The 19,283-nt window shown below is 41.0% G+C and overlaps 1 protein-coding gene across 1 annotated transcript in view; it reads left to right on the top strand.

Moving 5' to 3' along the window:
* The window catches only part of LOC108794394 (electroneutral sodium bicarbonate exchanger 1), a 168,597-nt gene that overhangs the window by 70,419 nt on the left and 78,895 nt on the right, over window positions 1-19,283 (top strand). Inside the window, exon 2 of the mRNA XM_018565421.1 lies at window positions 6,054-6,135. Within this exon, the coding sequence (XP_018420923.1) occupies window positions 6,054-6,135 (82 nt within the window). The remainder of the gene's footprint in view (window positions 1-6,053; window positions 6,136-19,283) is intronic.

Here is a 19,283-nt window from a genome sequence, read left to right as displayed (position 1 = left end):
ATAATATAAAATGCACATGAAAGCTCCAGTGCTGTAGGTGTAAAAAAGATTGCAAGTCACATGGCATCCCCTTATAAAATCATGGTATTGGCATCTTTCGGGTTGTAACCCATTTATACACTGAGCACTATTATTCCAATTCCTTCTCAGTCACTGTGACTCTTCCAGATTGACCAGATCTCCAATTACAAGGACCAGTTTATCACCTTGCTTCATGGTCAGGGTCACAGTCGCTTTACTGGCATAGCAGTCGAAGCTCAGGTTTTAAGAGACATGGGTCTCTGTAATTTGGCAATCTCCACACTGTTAATGTTAAGAGGTCTACCTCTTGCAAGGTCTCTCATCGTAGGTGGAAAGCTTACTCCACTTTTTGCATGCCTGCATCAGCATTTCTTCATGAGTATTATCAAAGGACAAATCCCATCCCTAAAAATCGTATTTTGAGCTGCAGGCTGCCCCCAGTTCTGTTGTGTTATGTGGGCCTGTTAGTGTTGCCTACCTCCCAGTTGGACTAATTTTGGGTGTCCTAATTGTCTCAGAATAACTGAATTCTGTGTTTCTTGATGTGCAAATTGTAAAATATGTTTATTGAAGTTCATTAAGCGACACAAGTGCCCAAAAATGAACAGATATACTAGTGCATTAATAATCCACCAATCTGCATGCCCAGTTCCTTCTACTTGACTTGACGGCTTCTTTTCTGAATTCTAATTTTTTTTTTGCACTGTTCGGAATTCATCAGGCTGAGTTATGTCCTGAAATGGCTTTTTTTCTCCATTTGTTTATTTCTTTGACCGCCTGGTGTTTTGCCAGCTCATTATAATTCATATTCCCAATGTAGAATTCTCCCAGAGTCTTCTTTGGATAGAATAACTTTCAGTACACAAGCAGCAGCTCTATTAGCAGTCTGCCCTGAAGCTGTGCTGCAATCAGTATATAAGGCCACTATGAACAGTTTATTTTATTAAACCACTGAGGACCTTTTCTTAAAAATAGCAACAGAACACAAGTGAACACAATGTTTTTATGCTTTTGTCTGTGATTGTAGGAGAACGGCTGTTGCTTTTAATTTCAGTTTTGCATTTTGAAAGCATCAGTCTCATTAGCATGAATAGTAGCTTTGAATGTTTTATCTGGGCTGCAGGATCTATGAGAGATTAACAATTAATATAACAGTAATGAAGCTTCATGCTCTGATAAACAAGGTTATGATGCTACTCCCTTCAGCTGGGAAAGACTTGAGTTAAGCATAATAATGTAGTTGTAGAGAATAAGATCAGTGTTACTTGGTGTACACGTGGACAAACCACTCAGCTTGTCATGATTTTATTAAAACACTGGTAGAATACTCTACAACTTATCAGTGTCCATCTGGAAAAAAGATTGTGTGTTTTAAAGTGGCGCAGCTTCTCTGATCTCCTAAATTACACATGAAACACTGCAGTTCAGTGTTAAGTTGGCTTCAGGGGGGCAATATATTTTTAGTTGACAATTACTAATATACCGATATGATGTCATACACGAATTCTTATGGATCGTTTAAAAAAAAAAAAAGCTAAAAGCAATTTTCAAAATTGGTAGTGTGAATGATTGAATTTTTAGCTATCATCAGGAATATAATTTGCTACAACCGTCCCAGATGTATGTATTGGCTGTGCAGATTCTAGAGAACACCCTCATTAGGATGCTTCACCGAACCCCAACATTCTGTATGGCAAGATTTACCGGTATTCTTTACATCTTTATGACTGATGGGTCTTGGGTACCTTCCCATTAGAACTAACCATGAGCACTGTTTGGCTCACTTTTGAAATTTTGGAACACTCTTGGAAGTAGATCACATTTCCTACCACATAATGAAGCCCAGCAATAATAATTATCATTAAGCCATGAGAATAGGCATCCCTTTTGAGAGTGAGGTATGGTTAGGTGCTACTGGTTAGTTCAGTTAGGGTAAACTAACAGAGAGGCTATTGGCAATTACAAAGCTGTGCTGCAAACAGTACCCAGGCTACCAAATAAGCCCAAGTGGAATAACCCATCTACAACCCAGATGGAAAGACCTGAAATGGAATGTTGTGTTCACGTTAACACAGATGAAGTCACCTTGTATCTGTAACGTTAAGTGCGGAACTAGTAGAGCAGCACCAACCTGATTGCTATCCATTCTAGACTGTTCTATGAAATTCTTTTGAATCTGCGAGGTATTTTTGGAGGGACTGTTTAGAGGGCCATTCAGATACCCCCGAGAAAGGAATGTACAGCTCTGCCAGACTGTAGCCTATGGGCCATGTTGTAAAGATTGTTACAACCAGTGCTTCAGAGATTGCGTTTTCAGCAATGCTGTTATACTTGTTCCTGTGTACATATGCTAATCAGCTAAAAATATTGTATATACAGTATTCTGACATTTGTTTGGTTTGTTTTTGACTCTGCCTAGACTTCCTGTTTGCCTGTAAAATGAGACAGGTGAAACTGCAGTTTGCACAGTGTATGTGTGTGTGTGTTGCACCCTCTAACTAGAGAATATTTGCATGCATGCTATAGTTGACAATGATGCTTACAGTTCTATAAGCATCTCTGTTATAAGACTTTAAAAAAGTTTATAATTTAAGGACAACTAAACCCAACAATAAACATTTACAGGGTTATTCACAAAAAGGTGAAGAGTTTGGAGAAGGCAGGGGAAGTGAACAATCTAGTGCAAAATAGCTGATTTGGAAGAAATTCCCCAATTTAGCTCACTTTCAAGTTCAGCTATGTTGTCCTAGATTGTTCACTTCTCCTGCCTTCTCCAAACTCTTCACCCTTTAGTGAATAACCCTGAAAATTAGGGATGTCCCGATACCGATGCTAGCATCGGAATCGGGCCCGATACAGGGCATTTTGACAAGTACTTGTCAAAATGCCCCGATGCCTAACGCCGAAGCTTGCGCTGTTCTTTTTGGGTTTTTTTTAACCGTCCGTGGGGTCCTTTTTACTGTCCTCTGGGCAGGCTGGAGGAGCGTTGCGTCACTGCTGTGGGCGGCACTCCAGGTGGGGTCCTAATGTGGTTGGCCAGCGACTGCCCAGAGGACTTCGCCTGTAGCTTCGCCCACAACAGTGACGCGACGCTCAGCGCCGCCAACGTCCTCGAAAAGGAAAAAAAAAAGCATTCAGCACCTCGTGAGGCACCTCCATTGAACAGGCAAGAGTGAGTAATGGCCTGTGCTGGGATGGCAAGTGGTGTAGTTTTTGCCACTTTGCCAGACTTCCCTAACTTTCTGTTTTAGTCCTCCAAGTTCAAGAGTTGTTTAATGAAAACACTTCACACATGTATAATAGCAAAGAAGACAGTCAGTATTAGTTGTACTAATTGCAGTTTTCTTTCTACCAGTTATTGGTGTGGTGCATCATTAGCGATGTGCAAACCAAGGTTAACCCTGGTTAACCCAGAGGGAAGTTTGCAAAGCCCAAACATAGTGTCAAACCCTATTGAAGTCTATGGGAATGCCTTCACAGCTGCACCTGAAGTTATGTAACAGTACAAGTAAACACTTTAAACATAAAAAAATGCACTACTACCACAAAATGACAGATCCCCCACCAATTGGTGTTTGTAAACAAAGCAGCCAGGTATCCTGGGTGACCTAATTGACCAAATATGGTCACTAAGGCATCTTCAGCTTTCACCCAGCATCTTCAGCTGGTGGGGCTGGACATAGATATGAGGACGATAAGGGGTCCTCACTGTCCCTATGTGTATGCACTATGGGTATCAGTACCGTCAAGCACCCAGGGCACATGCCCACATCCCTGGGTGCTCAGGCTGCTTCCACCCACTGTTGATCTGTGGAAGTGGGTACAGAGGAGAGCTGGAGTGAGGGGGGGGGGCAGAAGTGCTGAGATGTGGACAGGGATTTAGAGATGAGCTGTGGCTGGGTGGTGAAGAGGTGAGGTGTGAATTGTGGTGCAAAGGTAAGCTGTGGCGAGGGGGAGCAGAGTTTAGCTGTGGACAGGGGGTAAAGTGGTAAGCTGTGAATGAGGGGGCAAAGGTGAGCTCTGAATGAGGGTTACAGAGTTTAGCTGTGGACATGGAGTTCAGAGGTGAGTTATGGGCAAGGTGTGCAGAGGTGAGCTTGGTAGAGGGGAGTGCAGAGGTGAGCTGTGAATGGGGGTGCAGGGTGAACTGCAGGCAAGGTGCAGAAGAGAAATGTCACCTGTCCCTTTAAGAAAAAGTATCGGTAATTGGTATCGGCAAGTACATGAGGGCCAGTACTTGTACTTGGTCTTAAAATAGTGGCATCAGGACATCCCTACTGAAAATATATTGCAATGTGGTGGCTGCATTTGTTTTCATTTTTCAAGCTAAGAATATTTTCAGCAGGTACAGTAAATATCAGTTGACTTTTCCCGAAATGCAGTGTCCTTGCCACTTCCTGTGAATGGAATTGAAATAAAGAAACAAATTATCGTCCTTTAAGCTGTGTTCTGTAAACTACTATCCCCCCATGTAATTAAGAAGAGAGGAAGATGTGTTTGTAGTCCTAATCAGAAGAGCATCCTAGTGACAACCATACCATAGCTCCTTCCATACATATAAATACAGTGCAGGAGTGAGCATAGAAACCCAAGGACAGGAAGTGTGTGTTATTTGCAGGATTACCAGATACAAATAAAGAACAACAAGCCTGAAAAGAATATAGCCACAACATCCGTAGGCTGACAAGCTACAATATACGGTATATTATTTTTGTTGCTGGGGTTAGGTACACTTTAACTTAACTGAGTTTGTTATTGTGACCATGTATGCTTTTTTTCTGATGCATCTCCTTTTTTTTTATTACCGAGACCTAAATTGCATGGACAATCATTAAAAAAATTCTAATACAGAAATTGCTGTATCAAATATAGGATCAATACAAGAAAAGAATCGGTCCTTGTTTGGCTTGGCATTAATATAAAATATGATTGTTTCTTTTAAATCACCTTATTACATATGGTGGATGAATGCAATTCAGAAAATGGTGTATTAATCATTTAGCATACTCACAAAAGACAAATTCTGTGTAATGCTATTAAACCCAAATGTACTCTGTTGTGATTATATCTGTATGAAATAGGGAACATGCTAGGATAATCAGGCTTCCTGTGAGGCAGAACAATAATGCAGATGTGAAAGACAAATCAAAACCAAATGGCAGCACTGCACCTCTCTAGATTGAGGTGACATTTTACATGGCTGTGTACTTCCATTGAAATGCTTCTAAAGTAATACCTTACTTTGTGTTATGTTGTAAAAAAAAAAGCAAGTGTTAGCATTTTCATTATTTTGGATAAAGTTGGCATAACTAGGCATGAAACTTTTCTGCAATGGTACAGTGAATTTTTCACTTTCATGCCTACACTGGTAAAGCAAGAATGACTGGGTTCAGTAGGTTTCTGAAAAGATCAGTTTTGTGCGAGAAAAAAAGAAGCAGATTATATCCTTCCAGTCTTTTCTCGGCTGCTGTCCAAATGCTGAAACATCATATGAGTTCACCACTGTAAAGGGGTTCCCTATCATCTGATGAAATTGGAACCCCCTTCAACTCTTAGCAGGGTGCCTTATACAGTGCATGACTGGTAGGAATACAGGGGTTTTCTAAACTCGTCTATTCATAATCACAGCCTTATTTATACAAATATGCGTCTGCATATTGCAGGCAGTATATAAAAAAAACTATAATAACAAAACAACTAACTTTCACTGAGTTTCTGTATTTGCCTACAATACAGGGGATTTCCTAGAATTTAATTTGGACATGTAAGGAAGGTCCCTTCCTTTTTCCTGATAGAGGAACTGTGTAAAGACTAATGAGGCCAATGTTTGCAGATTCTCTATGCTAGGCACAGTGTTTATGATCTACGAAAGCTTAGTAAAACACCCACTATTCCTCTGGTGGAGAAGGATGCATCCACAACTAGACAAGTATATAAAACGACTGGATTTTTGTATGATAATGGCCATGTCATATGTATGCCTGAGACCATATTAAACCAATATACTGACTCAGTGTTGTCTTATTTTGCAGAGATCTGATGAAGAGGCTGTTGTAGACCAAGGTGGAACCAGTTCAGTACTAAATATACACTATGAGAAAGAAGAGCTTGAAGGTAAGGCTTCATCTGGAAAAGCATGACCATTTTATGCTGCCCCCCACAGCCAGTATCTAACATTTTTCCCTTTTCAGTATCTAAACAGATATTTTCTCTTGGTTTGTTCCTGCAGCATGTACAAAAAACATAGTAAATGAAATAATGTGTAAGTTTCTCCTGGATTGTTATGTTTAGCACATACTGAACTGAAACCGCCATGAATATGTACTCAGTGGGCTATGGTATTTAGGGAGCCGAAACTAGACGGTACTCTTGGAAAACAGAAGAAGGTATCTGTACTGGGCTGAATGAGCAATATAGTGCAAAACAAGTGCAGCTTTGTTAGAAGATGGCATACGACAGTTATTTTCCATTAAGAAGTCAGTTTAGAAATAAATTTAATAAAAGTACAACATTGTTGTGAAAAAAGGCACCACATATATACAGATGTACTTCTGATGGTGGGGGAAACCCCAAACGTTGAACATCCCACGGAGCACTATTAAATCCGTTATGAACCAATAAATCCAGTAAAACAAAATGGATATAATATGGTACCACCACCAACCTGACAGCTCCCTGTATCTATGGAGATGCACCCTCTGCTGTTCTCCATAATATTGAAGGGAGGTGTTCTGTAGTCAATGGAGAGATCTGGAAACAATGTAACTGACAAGAGTGTAGCACAGACAGAGGGCACAGGTAGTTATCAGCTCAAAAAGATTTCTGGCAGGATCAACAGTAATTTTTTCCCACTTTTGGAACAGATATAACACACTGCTTTCAGTGGTATAATTAACAGACTAAAAGGGAGAAAATAAGAGAAGTTTGTTGTTAGAGTTTACATACACTTAAACACATCTCTCCAGCATCTCTAGATTACTCCTTCACCATAGTTTTCAATTTCTACCACATAGAAAAACATCAACTGCAGTGACAAAAAGCATACATTTACCCCAGGAAAACCCCTTAAAACATCCAATAATGAATTAAGCTTAATGTTTAAATTACAGGAGGACATTGTTAGGTGGAGTGATATTTTGTGCAAAACTCTTCAGCGAGGGGAAGTTTTGATTGCTCACTCATCTCTACTCATGAGAGCTTGGATAACCCATGTATTGGAATGGAGGCCACTTTTCAATTATACCCATGAGAAACATCTCAGAATACATCACTGACTTCTGTCTGATTAAATTATTACAAACAGCTTAGTGTAGTAACCATTGCCTTGGCATCAAGGGCAGAAGCAGGACGTCCCAAATGCCATAGGTGAACCCTTTCTACTTCTAATCAGGTCCTTGTCCCTTTCACTATGTATTATTGTTCCATTCATTTTCCTGCCTTTTCTGTCAAAAGTAAAACCCAAACATGTAATACAATGCCTTGCCAAAAATTCACCACCGGGATTTAGCTAAGCAAATAGGTAGGGTTGCCTACTCAGGTTTTTCCATCAATGGATTTTTTTCTTCCCTGATGGCATGGGCATACTCCAAGATGGCAATGCCAGGATTCATCGGGATCAAATTGTGAAAGAGATGTTCAGGGAGCATGAGACATCATGTTCACACATGGATTGGCCCAGCGGAGTCGCGATCTTAACACCATTGAGAATCTTTGGGATGCTGGAGAAGACTTTACACTGTGGTCCGACTCTCCCATCATCACTTCCAGATCTTGGTGAAAAACTGAATGCAACTCTGGATATAAATAAATGTTGTGACACTGCATAACCTTATTGAAACGATGCCACTGCAAATGCTTGCTGTAATCAAAGCTACTGGCGGTCCAACAAATATTAGACTGTGTGACTTTTTTTTGGCCAGGCAGTGTATATTGCAGCTTACCAGTTCTTGGATATAGTGGCATCATTGGGGTTTTTTCTATTTATTTTTACCTGGTGATCCTGTAAACAAAACACTTCCTGTCCTATCAGTTGTATTTATGGAAAGAGCTATGGTTGTCACACAGGCTTGATTTTAAACATGCCTGCCTTTGTTCATCTCCATTACATGGAGGATTGATGAGTTAAGCGGCTAATAATAAAGATAAGGTTCTTTTTGCTTATCAGCTCACAGGAAGTGAGGAGGATACTGCATTTGTGGCAAGATCAACAAGTATTATATCAAGGTTTGATTTTTAGGTTCAGATACACTTTAAGTCAGCATAGAACACATTGTAGCATGGTACTGGTCATAAACATTATTGTTTTTTTTATTTTTTTATCTGATTTTGGAACATTTTAGAGGAGTATTAGGCAAATGTAGAAAGCTTATCTTGACAAATTGTATGTGCCTAGTAATAAGTTTACATAAAAGCTAGTTATGAAAAAACACTTTTACCACACACTCAGAGAAATAAAGTAAACCATTTTAGAAAATGAACCCATTGTTAGTAATTTGCAATATTGTTTACTGATGTTTCTAGGGCAACACAGTTTGAGATTGCGCCAAGCAAATTGCCCATAATAAATAATGCAGAGCTTCTGAGAGTGTCTTACACTTACAGACTATGTTGCTTTTATTTGTTGAAGCCTAGTGACAGGCAGCTGAGATTTCTCATTATTATGGAAGGGTTATCCTGGTGTGTACTGTTAGTAGATGGGGTTAAGGCAGTAATGCAGTCCAAATCTTACATTGCTAAGCCCTTTCATTGTAAGTGACCCACAGTCTTATTTAATAAAGAACATGATTCAAGTTTCAGGACTGGCATTCAGTAATGACTTTTAATATTAAATCCCAAGTCATCCTTAGGTAATGCTCCTACTCTAAGCTAACTGGCAACTTAAAGCCCATCTTTGGCTAAAAAAGCAAACAAAACAAAACTCCCCTTGGAGTGGGGCTAACCCCCCGCACTGCAAGAGTTAGCTGCTCGTTTTTTGACTAGGGAGATTCTGAGCGGTTTTACTTACCTGATCCCCGCTTTTTTGGCAGATGGTTCTCACCTCTATCCCCTCTACTGTCCCTCGGGGAAAAATGCCTTTCCCTCCAGATCTCATGTTATTTTGCAATTTACAGATGAGATATCCCAGGAAGGCACGGGTGATGTAGCCTTCCCAGGATGTATCTGTAATGGAAAATCAGTAATTGTAAGTAAAAGCAAAACATGTTCAACTAATAAATGTTTATAATTTGATATAGCACTGTGTGCTGATGTGATTTTTAGTGACAGGAGGGAAAAGGTCCACTTTAGGCACTGCAGGGGTATTTTTTTTTTATTTTTTTAAGGGAGATATGGACTTTAAAGTAAATCAGGTAAATTTTTACATGTTAGTTGCATATATGCACAGTGTGTGGATGTATACGTGTGAAATTTGCAGGTATTTTACAGAGGTGACAGTATGCCCCCAGACAATGATCTGACACAGTTCAACCCCTGCTGCAAACTTTCCGCATGTGACCTAAAACAAAGTTTTAGGACCCCTTCACTCCAAAATGTAAAGGTACTTGTAGTCAATTGCCTTGCATTGTGTTAGCATGCATTTTTGATTTGTTGTGTTGCATTGCACTGAAAAAAAGTAGATCATGCTTTACTTTTTTTTCCAGCACAATGTAGCGCACTGCAGCAGTGTGAACTGGCCCCAATCACAGCCTTGTGTTAGCACTTGTTAAAAAAACACAAAAATTTCCCAGCGCGCTTACTAGCTAGCCTGCAAAAAAACAAAACTCAAATTACACTGTCTACTTATTACGGTTAAAAATGGTTACTGTAGCTTTCACCCCCAATACTTCTCGATATCTCTTCACATCCCTTTATTGCTCCGATGATCGAGATGGCCAAGGTCTCTTTCTGGACCTCTGAAATCTCACCCTTTCCATATCCACTGACACTAGGGATCAGAGACCCAGATTTTCCACCTGGGCTAGACAAACGTAACATTTATCGCCTGCTGACAGTACACAAGTCTCGCATGTTGGACTTAATTTCGGACAAGGCATGGATGACCCAAGACTCTATTCGGAACTTCATTTCCTCACAGTTAGACAATTGGAGTCTATATCAAATTCAACATTTCCTTCCCTCTGTCCCTGGGGAGCAGGATTTGTCAAGGCGACTTATGAGTTTTGAATCGGTATGCCATAAAGGTGAACCCATCCATCACTCTCTTTCTATGATTTATAAGCTCCTCTCTTCACCTCGTGAGGAGTTTTGCCCTCCTTTTATCAGAAAATGGGAGACCGAGTTGGGTAAGACATACAGCACTGTCCCTAGCCCGCAGGTCCTCCATGGCCAGCAGGGACCAAGAACAGGGTTAAAAGATTTTGCCCAGATGGTACAAGGTCCCATATGTTATGCACACAATTTACAGGTCTATTCTATCTACCTGCTGGAGATGCAGACAGGCCCCAGGTACCATGCATCACATTTTCTTGTACTGTCCAGAACTGTCCACCCCTTTTGGGATTCCATTTGATCTGTAATTAATGAATTAGTCATAACTGCCCTGACTGACAACCCTGCAGTTTTTCTTTTGCACATAACGACCACGCCACTCAAACACTGTAAGCGATCGTTGACAATTCATCTGCTTAATGCAGTGAGATCTTGCATTCTGTTGCTGTGGACACAGACAAGACCCCCTACAGTGAGGTAGTGGTTTATTGTGCTCAATGATATATACCAAATGGAGGACCTAACAGCCTTGTTGCGTAATACCAAGGAATGAGTCAGATCCACGTGGATGCCGTGTTTTTTTTAATAAATCCACCTCTGCCTACTCACAAGAGGTGATGCCTGATCCCTCTGACTCTCCACAGCTTTGCAAAGATTTGTGTAGGGTTATTGCAGGGCGGTAGGGGCTGGACTCCAGGGTGGCTCTTCTTGCCCTATTTGAGTTTTCTGGCGTTTTCCTATTCTTTTCTCTGTTCTTTATTTTTTAGCTATGGTCCAGGAGATACCACAATCCCATTGGGCTCCGCTCTCTTCTCTCGGGGGCTTCATTGCTCTGGGTCATGTTGTTACCTTTCCAGGTTGAGTGAGGATGGAGCCCACATTATTTTCTATCATACTATATCATATCAGATTTTCTGCCTATACGTACAGTATATGGTGTACAATTAGGATACCACTACTTTTCTTGGTTTCTTCGAGCAATGTGATTACTTTAGTCGGCGTACAGTAGATAGCTGGCAAGTTTGTTTCATTAGTATGTTGTTAACCATAGTTTTATATATTTCCTGAATTCTGTTATGCATAACCCCATGTCATGGTTTTTTATATGATTCATTTGTTGTCTCTCTTGATGCCATTGTGCTTGCTTTACTAATATTTTTGGTGTGTAAGCTATGTTCATTCTGATTCCAAGAAAGCTGTATAATCATATTATGAGTTTTTATATTTTTATTTTTAAGAAACGAAGAATTTAAAAAATATATATACCGTATTTACCGGCATATAAGGCGACTGGATGTATAAGACGACCCCCTAATTTTCCACTTAAAACATAGGTTTTGGGCTATACTCGTCATATAAGACTACCCCACTTTCGAGGCAACACTATTTAAAAACATCATGGATGGATGTGCGGTAATACTGTATGTACGATAGCTTCAGCTACATACAGTATACCGCGCTGAGCCAATCACGGCGAGCAATATATTTTATTAATGAATACAAAGCTTGCTTGGATTGGCAGAGGTTGTGTACATCGCTCGCCGTGATTGGCTCAGCTAATGTATGTAGCCGAAGCTACCGTACATACAGTATTACCGCACATCCAGCGGGCTGACAGATTAGGGATGTTAGTTTTGGGCCAGCTTGGCCTAAACGAACTAAAGGTATACATTGTATACCCCGCGTATAAGACGACCCCTGATTTTCGGGGGATGTTTTTAAGTATAAAAAGTAGTCTTATACGCCAGCAAATACAGTATGTGGAAGCCACACTGCCTTGTCAAGGCCCCTTTCGGTGTAGTGTCGTCCTAACTCTAATCTATGGGAGCCTCCATATGGAGCATATATAGCAATGGATGAATTAGGAAATCATTTTGGAAAGATGGATTGTGGTTGGTTGCTATGTGTTCTTACATTTTAGAATGAGAATTTTGTATTGAGTAAGGCTGCTTTTTATATGCTTTTCCTGAGATACATTGCAGATCTTTTTGAGAAACATAAATATACCGATAGTTATAAAATTTGGTAAAACAAATAAGGTAAACAGGTATATGTACTACGTGTATATTAATCACATTTATGCAATCTCATTATTTGAATAATAGCTATCCATTTAAACCAAGGTCATTTTAGAGTCCTTGAGATGCAGTGAGCTTGTGTCCTTTCTACCTAATCAGCAACCTAATGTGTTGTTTTCCAGATCTCGAAGCAATGTGATTAACTGTGTATAGACCTGCCACATACAATAACTGCTTGATTTTCAGAGCCAACAGTCTGTTATTAAAAAACATTCTCCTTTATACAGCTGTAAACAGCAAGAAGACAGAGGATAACAATGAGGTTACAGAGAATATACATTGGGATGACTATACGTTTCATTGTGATTTATTTTTATTCTGGAGCTGCTGTCAGATCATTGTTCACCAGCACCATCTCTTAAAATATCTTAACCCATCAAATACATCAGGAAAATGAGCGTGGAGTCATTTCCATCACCACTCTGCTTTCAACAACCATTTTATAGCTTTATTCACAATTTCTGGGGTGGGAAGGATTATTAAAAATAATGCGTGTGCCTTTGCTCCACAGTATATCAGTATATATCAGTATATCACAGTATATCTCAGTTTATATCTCAGTTTAAGTGCATGGTAGATATTGTCATGATTGTTTTAGATGTATCGGTTTATAAAATCTTACATCTTTATTGCTCTGATGTTATCAATGTTAAGTCCATCTCCCAGCTTATTTTGGATTCCAAAAATGTTTGCCAATCTCCATAATGCAGTATTAACCAAATTAACCACTTGAAGACCGGGGTGTTAAACCCCCTTCCTGTACAGGCCTTTTTACAGTATTCAGCCCTGCGGTACTTTGACTGACATTTATTCCGTCATGCAACGTTGTACAGAAATTAATTTTATACCATTTTTAGTGGACAGATAGAGCTTTCTTTTGGTGGTATTTAATTTATTATTACTCAGTTTTTTGGTAAAATATAAAAGGCGGGGTCACGTCGGGTAAATAGACACCAAACATGTCAAACCTTAAAATTGTGCGCGTCCGCGAAACCGCAAAAAAGTACAATACCCTAAAATGGCCATAGGCAACAATTTAAACGCTTTTCCCGCTCATCAGTTTAGTGTTAGCAGTGAATAATGGTCCTAGAATTATTGTTCACATTCCGAAATTCATGGTGATATGTAACATGTGTAGCGCAATTGGTGTTTTTGCGCGTTGGTGCACCAGACGCGTATTTATGCTTATATGTGCATATACGTGGGGGTGGGGGACATAAAAATGTTCGGGTTTTTTATTTTTTTTTTATTTGTGACTTTTATTTTTTTATACTTAATGTTATTGCTATCACGTAGGGGGCTAACAATCTAGCAGCCAGATGACTGACAGATGAATGCGGAAGTGATGTAATACACACCACTTTATTATTCAGAGATCGAAGAGAAGATCCTGCTAAGAGCCGCTGAGCCAGTCCCGGGCCCGCAAAGGGGACAGCGGAGCCTGGAATAGAAGGTAACGGCGGTGGGGATGGGGGGGGCTGCGCTGAAGAGGGTGCGCACACTGCTGGGCAGCACATACAAGCGATCGGACGGCTATAGAACCGCCGATCGCTTGTATGTGTAACAGCCGTTACCGGCAGTTTACACCTGTCAGTGTATTCTGCTTGAGCGCGCACGCTAGGGACGCACACAAGAAGGAAAAAAAAGCGGTATATTTACGGTGCCCTGCTGGAAGGCCCTTGCCGCCTGTCCATTTATTTACAACGGGCGGACGGCAAGTGGTTAATGTTATTACTGGAAGCCTGGCTGTGATGGGCTTGCAGAGTCCAGTAATTAAAACTGAAATGTTAAATATACCGCTCACCTTTTGTTTGGTTGCATTTTTTTGTTTTTCACTGCCTATGTGCAAAGCTGATGGTAAGAAAGAAGAAAGTTCACCTTTCCAGTTAGTTCAATGATAATTGTTTTTAGTTTTTTTTAGTAATGTTTACTTGTGTTGTGGGATTATACACCGATCAGCCATAACATTATGACCACTGACAGGTAATTGATTGACACTGATTTTCTCGTTTCAGTGGCACCTGAAAGTGGGTGGGATATACTAGGCAACTGTAATGATTCGCGGGCTGCGTTCCGGCGTGGAGCATCAGTTGAGGTTCTCCCTCTAAAAACGTCCTAGGTGCTGACAGCAACAAGTGATCATTTTGTCCCAGAAGTTGAAGTGTTGGAGCCGAAAAAAAAGGGCAAGCGTAAGGATTTGAATGACTTTGACAAGAGCCAAATTGTGATGGCTAGATGACTGGGTCAGAACAACTCCAAAACTGCAGCCCTTGTGGGATGTTCCCGGTCTGCAGTGGTCAGGACCTACCAAAATAGTCCATTGAAGGAAAACCAGTGAACCAGCAACAGGGTCATAGACGGCCAATGCTCAATAATGCATGCGGGGAGCAAAGGCTGGCCCGTATAGTCCGATCCAATAGAAGAGCTACTGTAGCTCAAATGGCTTTGTGTCAGATACCACAGCATACCTTCATAGGTCTAATAGAGTTCATGCCTCACCAGGTCAGGGCTGTTTTGGGGACAAAGGGGAGAATTAATATTAGGTGGGTAGTTATAATGTTATAGCTGATTGGTGTAGCTGCATATGGAAATACATAAGTTTGGGAAGTTCTTAAGTCTTAAAGTATGACTGTGAAGTTTAAAAAAAAACTGTAAACTGGCCCTAAGGGTGCCATGCTCAGCGTGAGTGCAGCCAGGCAATTTAGAGGTTTTTATTTGTCTACTCACGAATTGTAGTACAGGGGCAGAATTTTACATTTTGTCCCCTTAGACTTTGAAATGGGAGCGCCTGAAAAACACAGACACATTTTTTAACCATTTTTCAAGGGGCGCCATTAAAGTATGTGTGGCCAAAAATGCATAATTCAGCCCCAAGAGAAGCTCATTTACTTTTTCAAGCTTCGTGAACGAGCCCATTGACAATAATTGGATTCTTCAGCTTCAGCATTGTCCAGCTTTAGCAATTGCTGAATAAAACCCAGGGTACTGTTCCAGTTTCTGGTTCAGAGCTTAGTTTTAGTCATACTCTGCAATGCCCCATTAACTTCCTATTCACCACTAATTGTGATAGGTGGACTCCCTGGCCAAGAAAAAGGCACATGGGTGGGAGGAGTGGGTCAGAGTACAACCATACATGCTGTAGTCATAATTTCCATAATAGAGAACTGCAGGCTTTTTGTCATTCACAAGTCTGGGGACCAGTTTACCAATTTTAAAGATGCACAGTGTTGTCTTTGAAAACAGCTATCTCAGCAGTTGAAATGGCGTTTTGTTTTTGTTGATCAACTGAAAAAAGATACAGCCAGCAACAAGATTATGGTGTCAGTAGAATGCATGTACCGAGTTAAAGAAGACTTCTGTGTAGAAATGATCTTAACCCTTGCAGTGGAGCTACCCATCATACTGTAAGGGTTAAGTGTCACTTTTGTCTAGGGATGAAAATAAAAATTTTCGCATCTGAACCTCATAGCCGGCTGGCTGCTAGACTCGTCCATGCAGCCTTTCTGGCGCTCTAATGTCCTGTGCAATGCAGTGTATTGGACATGAGGACACTGAGGAGTTCCATTGATGAAGCAAGGGAGGAGAGAGGCTGCAGGGAACCGACTCTGAGGCTCACGTGAGTATATCTTTGTTATTTTTGTCCCTAGATGAAAGTGAGCGCTTAATCCTTGCAGTGCGGGGTAGCCCCACTGCAAGCGTTAAGATTATTTCTGCCCAGAGTTCTTCTTTAAGAGATAGCATTAAAGATAAGTGTACTTTTCAATAGGAAATATGTTTTGCTATGTCTTTGACTCCCTTGGATAGTTGTCCCATAGTAACCATCGATTAGATTTTTTTATGAACATCGAAGTAGATTGTCAGGCCATTCTTCAATACAGACAATTCATACAAGAGCCAGTTTAGTCACATGCCAGTTATCTTGCCAGTATATTGTGGAAGGCTCTCTTGTGATTGATTGCTACTAAAACTGGTGTTGTAATACATTTTCATAGCAGTAAGAAGCATCCCCGAGATCTATCACAAATACCCCCTAGGAAAATTACTATTGGTTGACAAGTTTAGCCTTTTATTGATTCTAGACAGGTTGGATGGTTAAGTTAAAAGTCAAAAGTCCAGGTCCCAACCAACTCCCCCTAACATCACTGACCTGATGTCTTTGATCAATACCCAGTACTCATATGAAAAAAATGTTTGCTTTGAAAAACAACTCATATCTTGCGTTCTACTCCGCATGTAAAAAATGACGGCTGGCTTACTGTACTGTCTGATTTCTCCTGCTCTCTGACACATAACTAGTTCATTCTGTGCTTCCCCTCTTTTCTTTTCCCCTTTTTTTCCAACCTTCCACCCTTCTTCCCTTCCTTCTTGCACTCTTTATCACTAAATAAAAAAATATATATATATATGTACTGTGATATTTTTCATGACACATCTTAATGTGCCTTGACTGTTGACTTGAATACTTAGGGGTCTATTCACTAAGTTGCCGAAGGATCTAGCTGTAGATTCGGCTGATCCTTCGTCTAGCTTTGGCCCCAGGACCCAATCGGTTTCACTATTCACTATAGCCTGTACAGCTCCCGAAGTTGGCATATGCAGAAGCTGGCCGAACGGCCGGCCGACAGCCTGCTTCTGATGGTTGGGCGGAGCCAGCCGTCATCTCACGGCTGGCTCCGGCCACTTGCAGAGAGATCAGCGTCCCTGGTTACCAGGTAATTAGGGACACCAGCGGTCATTACTCTCCCGGACTCTCTGGCCGACCTCAGTCAGAAAAAAAAAAAGCCAGCATAGGAATGCATAGCTAGATTCCTATTGGCTATTTCGCTTTGCAATAGCCAATAGCAAACTAGCTATTGCACACGCCCACTGCTGCTGTGAATCAGCAGAGTAGGACCTGCAGTTCTCCATCAGGTCCCCTTCTGGTGATTGACAGCAGCAGAGGGCGGGCGCAATAGCTAGTTTGCTATTGACTATTGCAAAGTGAAATAGCCAATAGGAATCTAGCTATGCATTCCTATGGTGGTTTTAATTTTTTTTAAATGTTTATTCTGACGGCAGCAGAACCGCCCGGCCAATAGAAAACAGTTGGGCAGAGCTAGCTGTCACTGCTAGCTCCGCCCAATCGTTTTCTATTTAATTTTTTCTGCTTTTTAACCGTTTTTCTATTCTGCTCGGTACCACAGAGGTACCGTGCAGAATAGCCGAGCCGAATGCCGCTATTCACTCACTGCTGTTCGGCATCTATGAGAATAGGCCGAACAGGTCGAACTCCTTCTGCACTTCGGGACGGCCGAACATGCTGAGCATGTTTGGCCGACCCGGAGCCAGCCGCAGTAAGTCGATGTACGTCTGATTTTAGTCGGTGTGTGGCTGAAATCCGCTGTACAAGCCTGAAGTGAATAGCCAAACAGCGTTCGGCTCACTTCACTTCGGGTCGGTTATTCACTCGGCTGCCTACGGCAGCTTTGTGAAAGGACCCCTTAATGTTTCTACATTCATAAGTTGTCTATGCTGAACACATTTCATATGTAATTTGCTGTGTTTGCAAAAATTTTACTTTAATAAAGAAATATTGAAAGTAAAAGTCAAAACTCCAGAGTAACAAATGTTGATTTCTCTTCATATGAAGAAAATATTTTCCTTAGGACCCAGGGTTCAGGAAACGACTTCCAGCTGCTAATGCATCCGTCAGGGGAAAAGTGAACCGTGATCCACGGGGCAGTATGGCACTGGGGGTGTCCTCCACCCACAACATTACCAGAGATAAAATAGAAACAAACAAACAAAAAAAACGGAGAGAAATCAATAGTGAGCGTTGCTGAGGCACTTTAGTGCCGATGCCCGGTCCGGTTTTGCGGAGCTAAGGACGAGTACGTCTAGCCGCCGCCATTAGCAAGCTCCGCCCCCCCAGCTTTTTTTTTTTTAACTAGCACTGCTGTATTTGCATTGATCATGTCAGAAAATCCCTATTGTGACTCACTTAATGTGATATTTGTACACGAATGATGAAAAACACTAAAGTATATATTGCATGCAATAAATCTTTTTTTAAATTGAATTTAATTTTTTAAAATAAACCCTATTGTTGCTAAGCAGCGTCGCTAAAGAATGTATTAAAAGCCGAGAAGTCTGTCCTACAGCAGTGATCACTAAACCGTGGCCTGAGGTTCTGGATGAGAACCTTTGCATTCATATAACTGGCCCTTGGTGCAATATTCCACCCAATGACACCAAGGATGGGGCATAATTTCTCCCATTGACACCAACAATGAAACACTATTCCCCTCTCTGATATGAAAGATGGGGCACAAATCCCCACACTGAACCCAACAATGGGGCACTATTCCTTCCACTGATAGCAATAGGGCACTATTCCTTCCACTGACACCAACAATAGGGCATTATTCCTTCCACTGACAGCAACAATAGGGCATTATTCCTTCCACTCACAGCAACAATGGGACACTATTCCTTCCACTGACACCAACAATAGGGCATTATTCCTTCCACTGACAGCAACAATAGGGCATTATTCCTTCCACTCACAGCAACAATGGGACACTATTCCTTCCACTGACACCAACAATAGGGCATTATTCCTTCCACTGACAGCAACAATGGGGCATTATTCCTTCCACTGACACCAACACTGGAGTATTATTGCTCCCTCCGCTGACCTCAAGCGCTAGGTAATTTTTTATTGATTATCAAGTCTGTGGTATTTTCTATTCCCACTGGCTACATTCTGGCCGCTATAAACTCTTAAAGTGTATTTCCACTTTTGCAGTCAAAAGTGGAAATACACTTGAGAAGTTTGAGAAGACCCCTCTATATGTTTGTTATGTGTTCCCATTCACAAAGCATACCGAAAAAGAAAATATCTCTAACTATTTCTTACCTTTAGAATGTCTCTTTGATGAAGGCCTTTGTGCAGATTCCAGGCTACTCTGAGCAGTGTGAAAGTACAGTGATAAATTG

Source organism: Nanorana parkeri, unplaced genomic scaffold (genome assembly GCF_000935625.1).
Source record: "Nanorana parkeri isolate BGI_ZX_2015 unplaced genomic scaffold, ASM93562v1 scaffold846, whole genome shotgun sequence".
Taxonomy (NCBI): domain Eukaryota; kingdom Metazoa; phylum Chordata; class Amphibia; order Anura; family Dicroglossidae; genus Nanorana; species Nanorana parkeri.
Note: the sequence above shows the minus strand (reverse complement) of the source record. Positions and strands in the feature narration are given on the sequence as shown.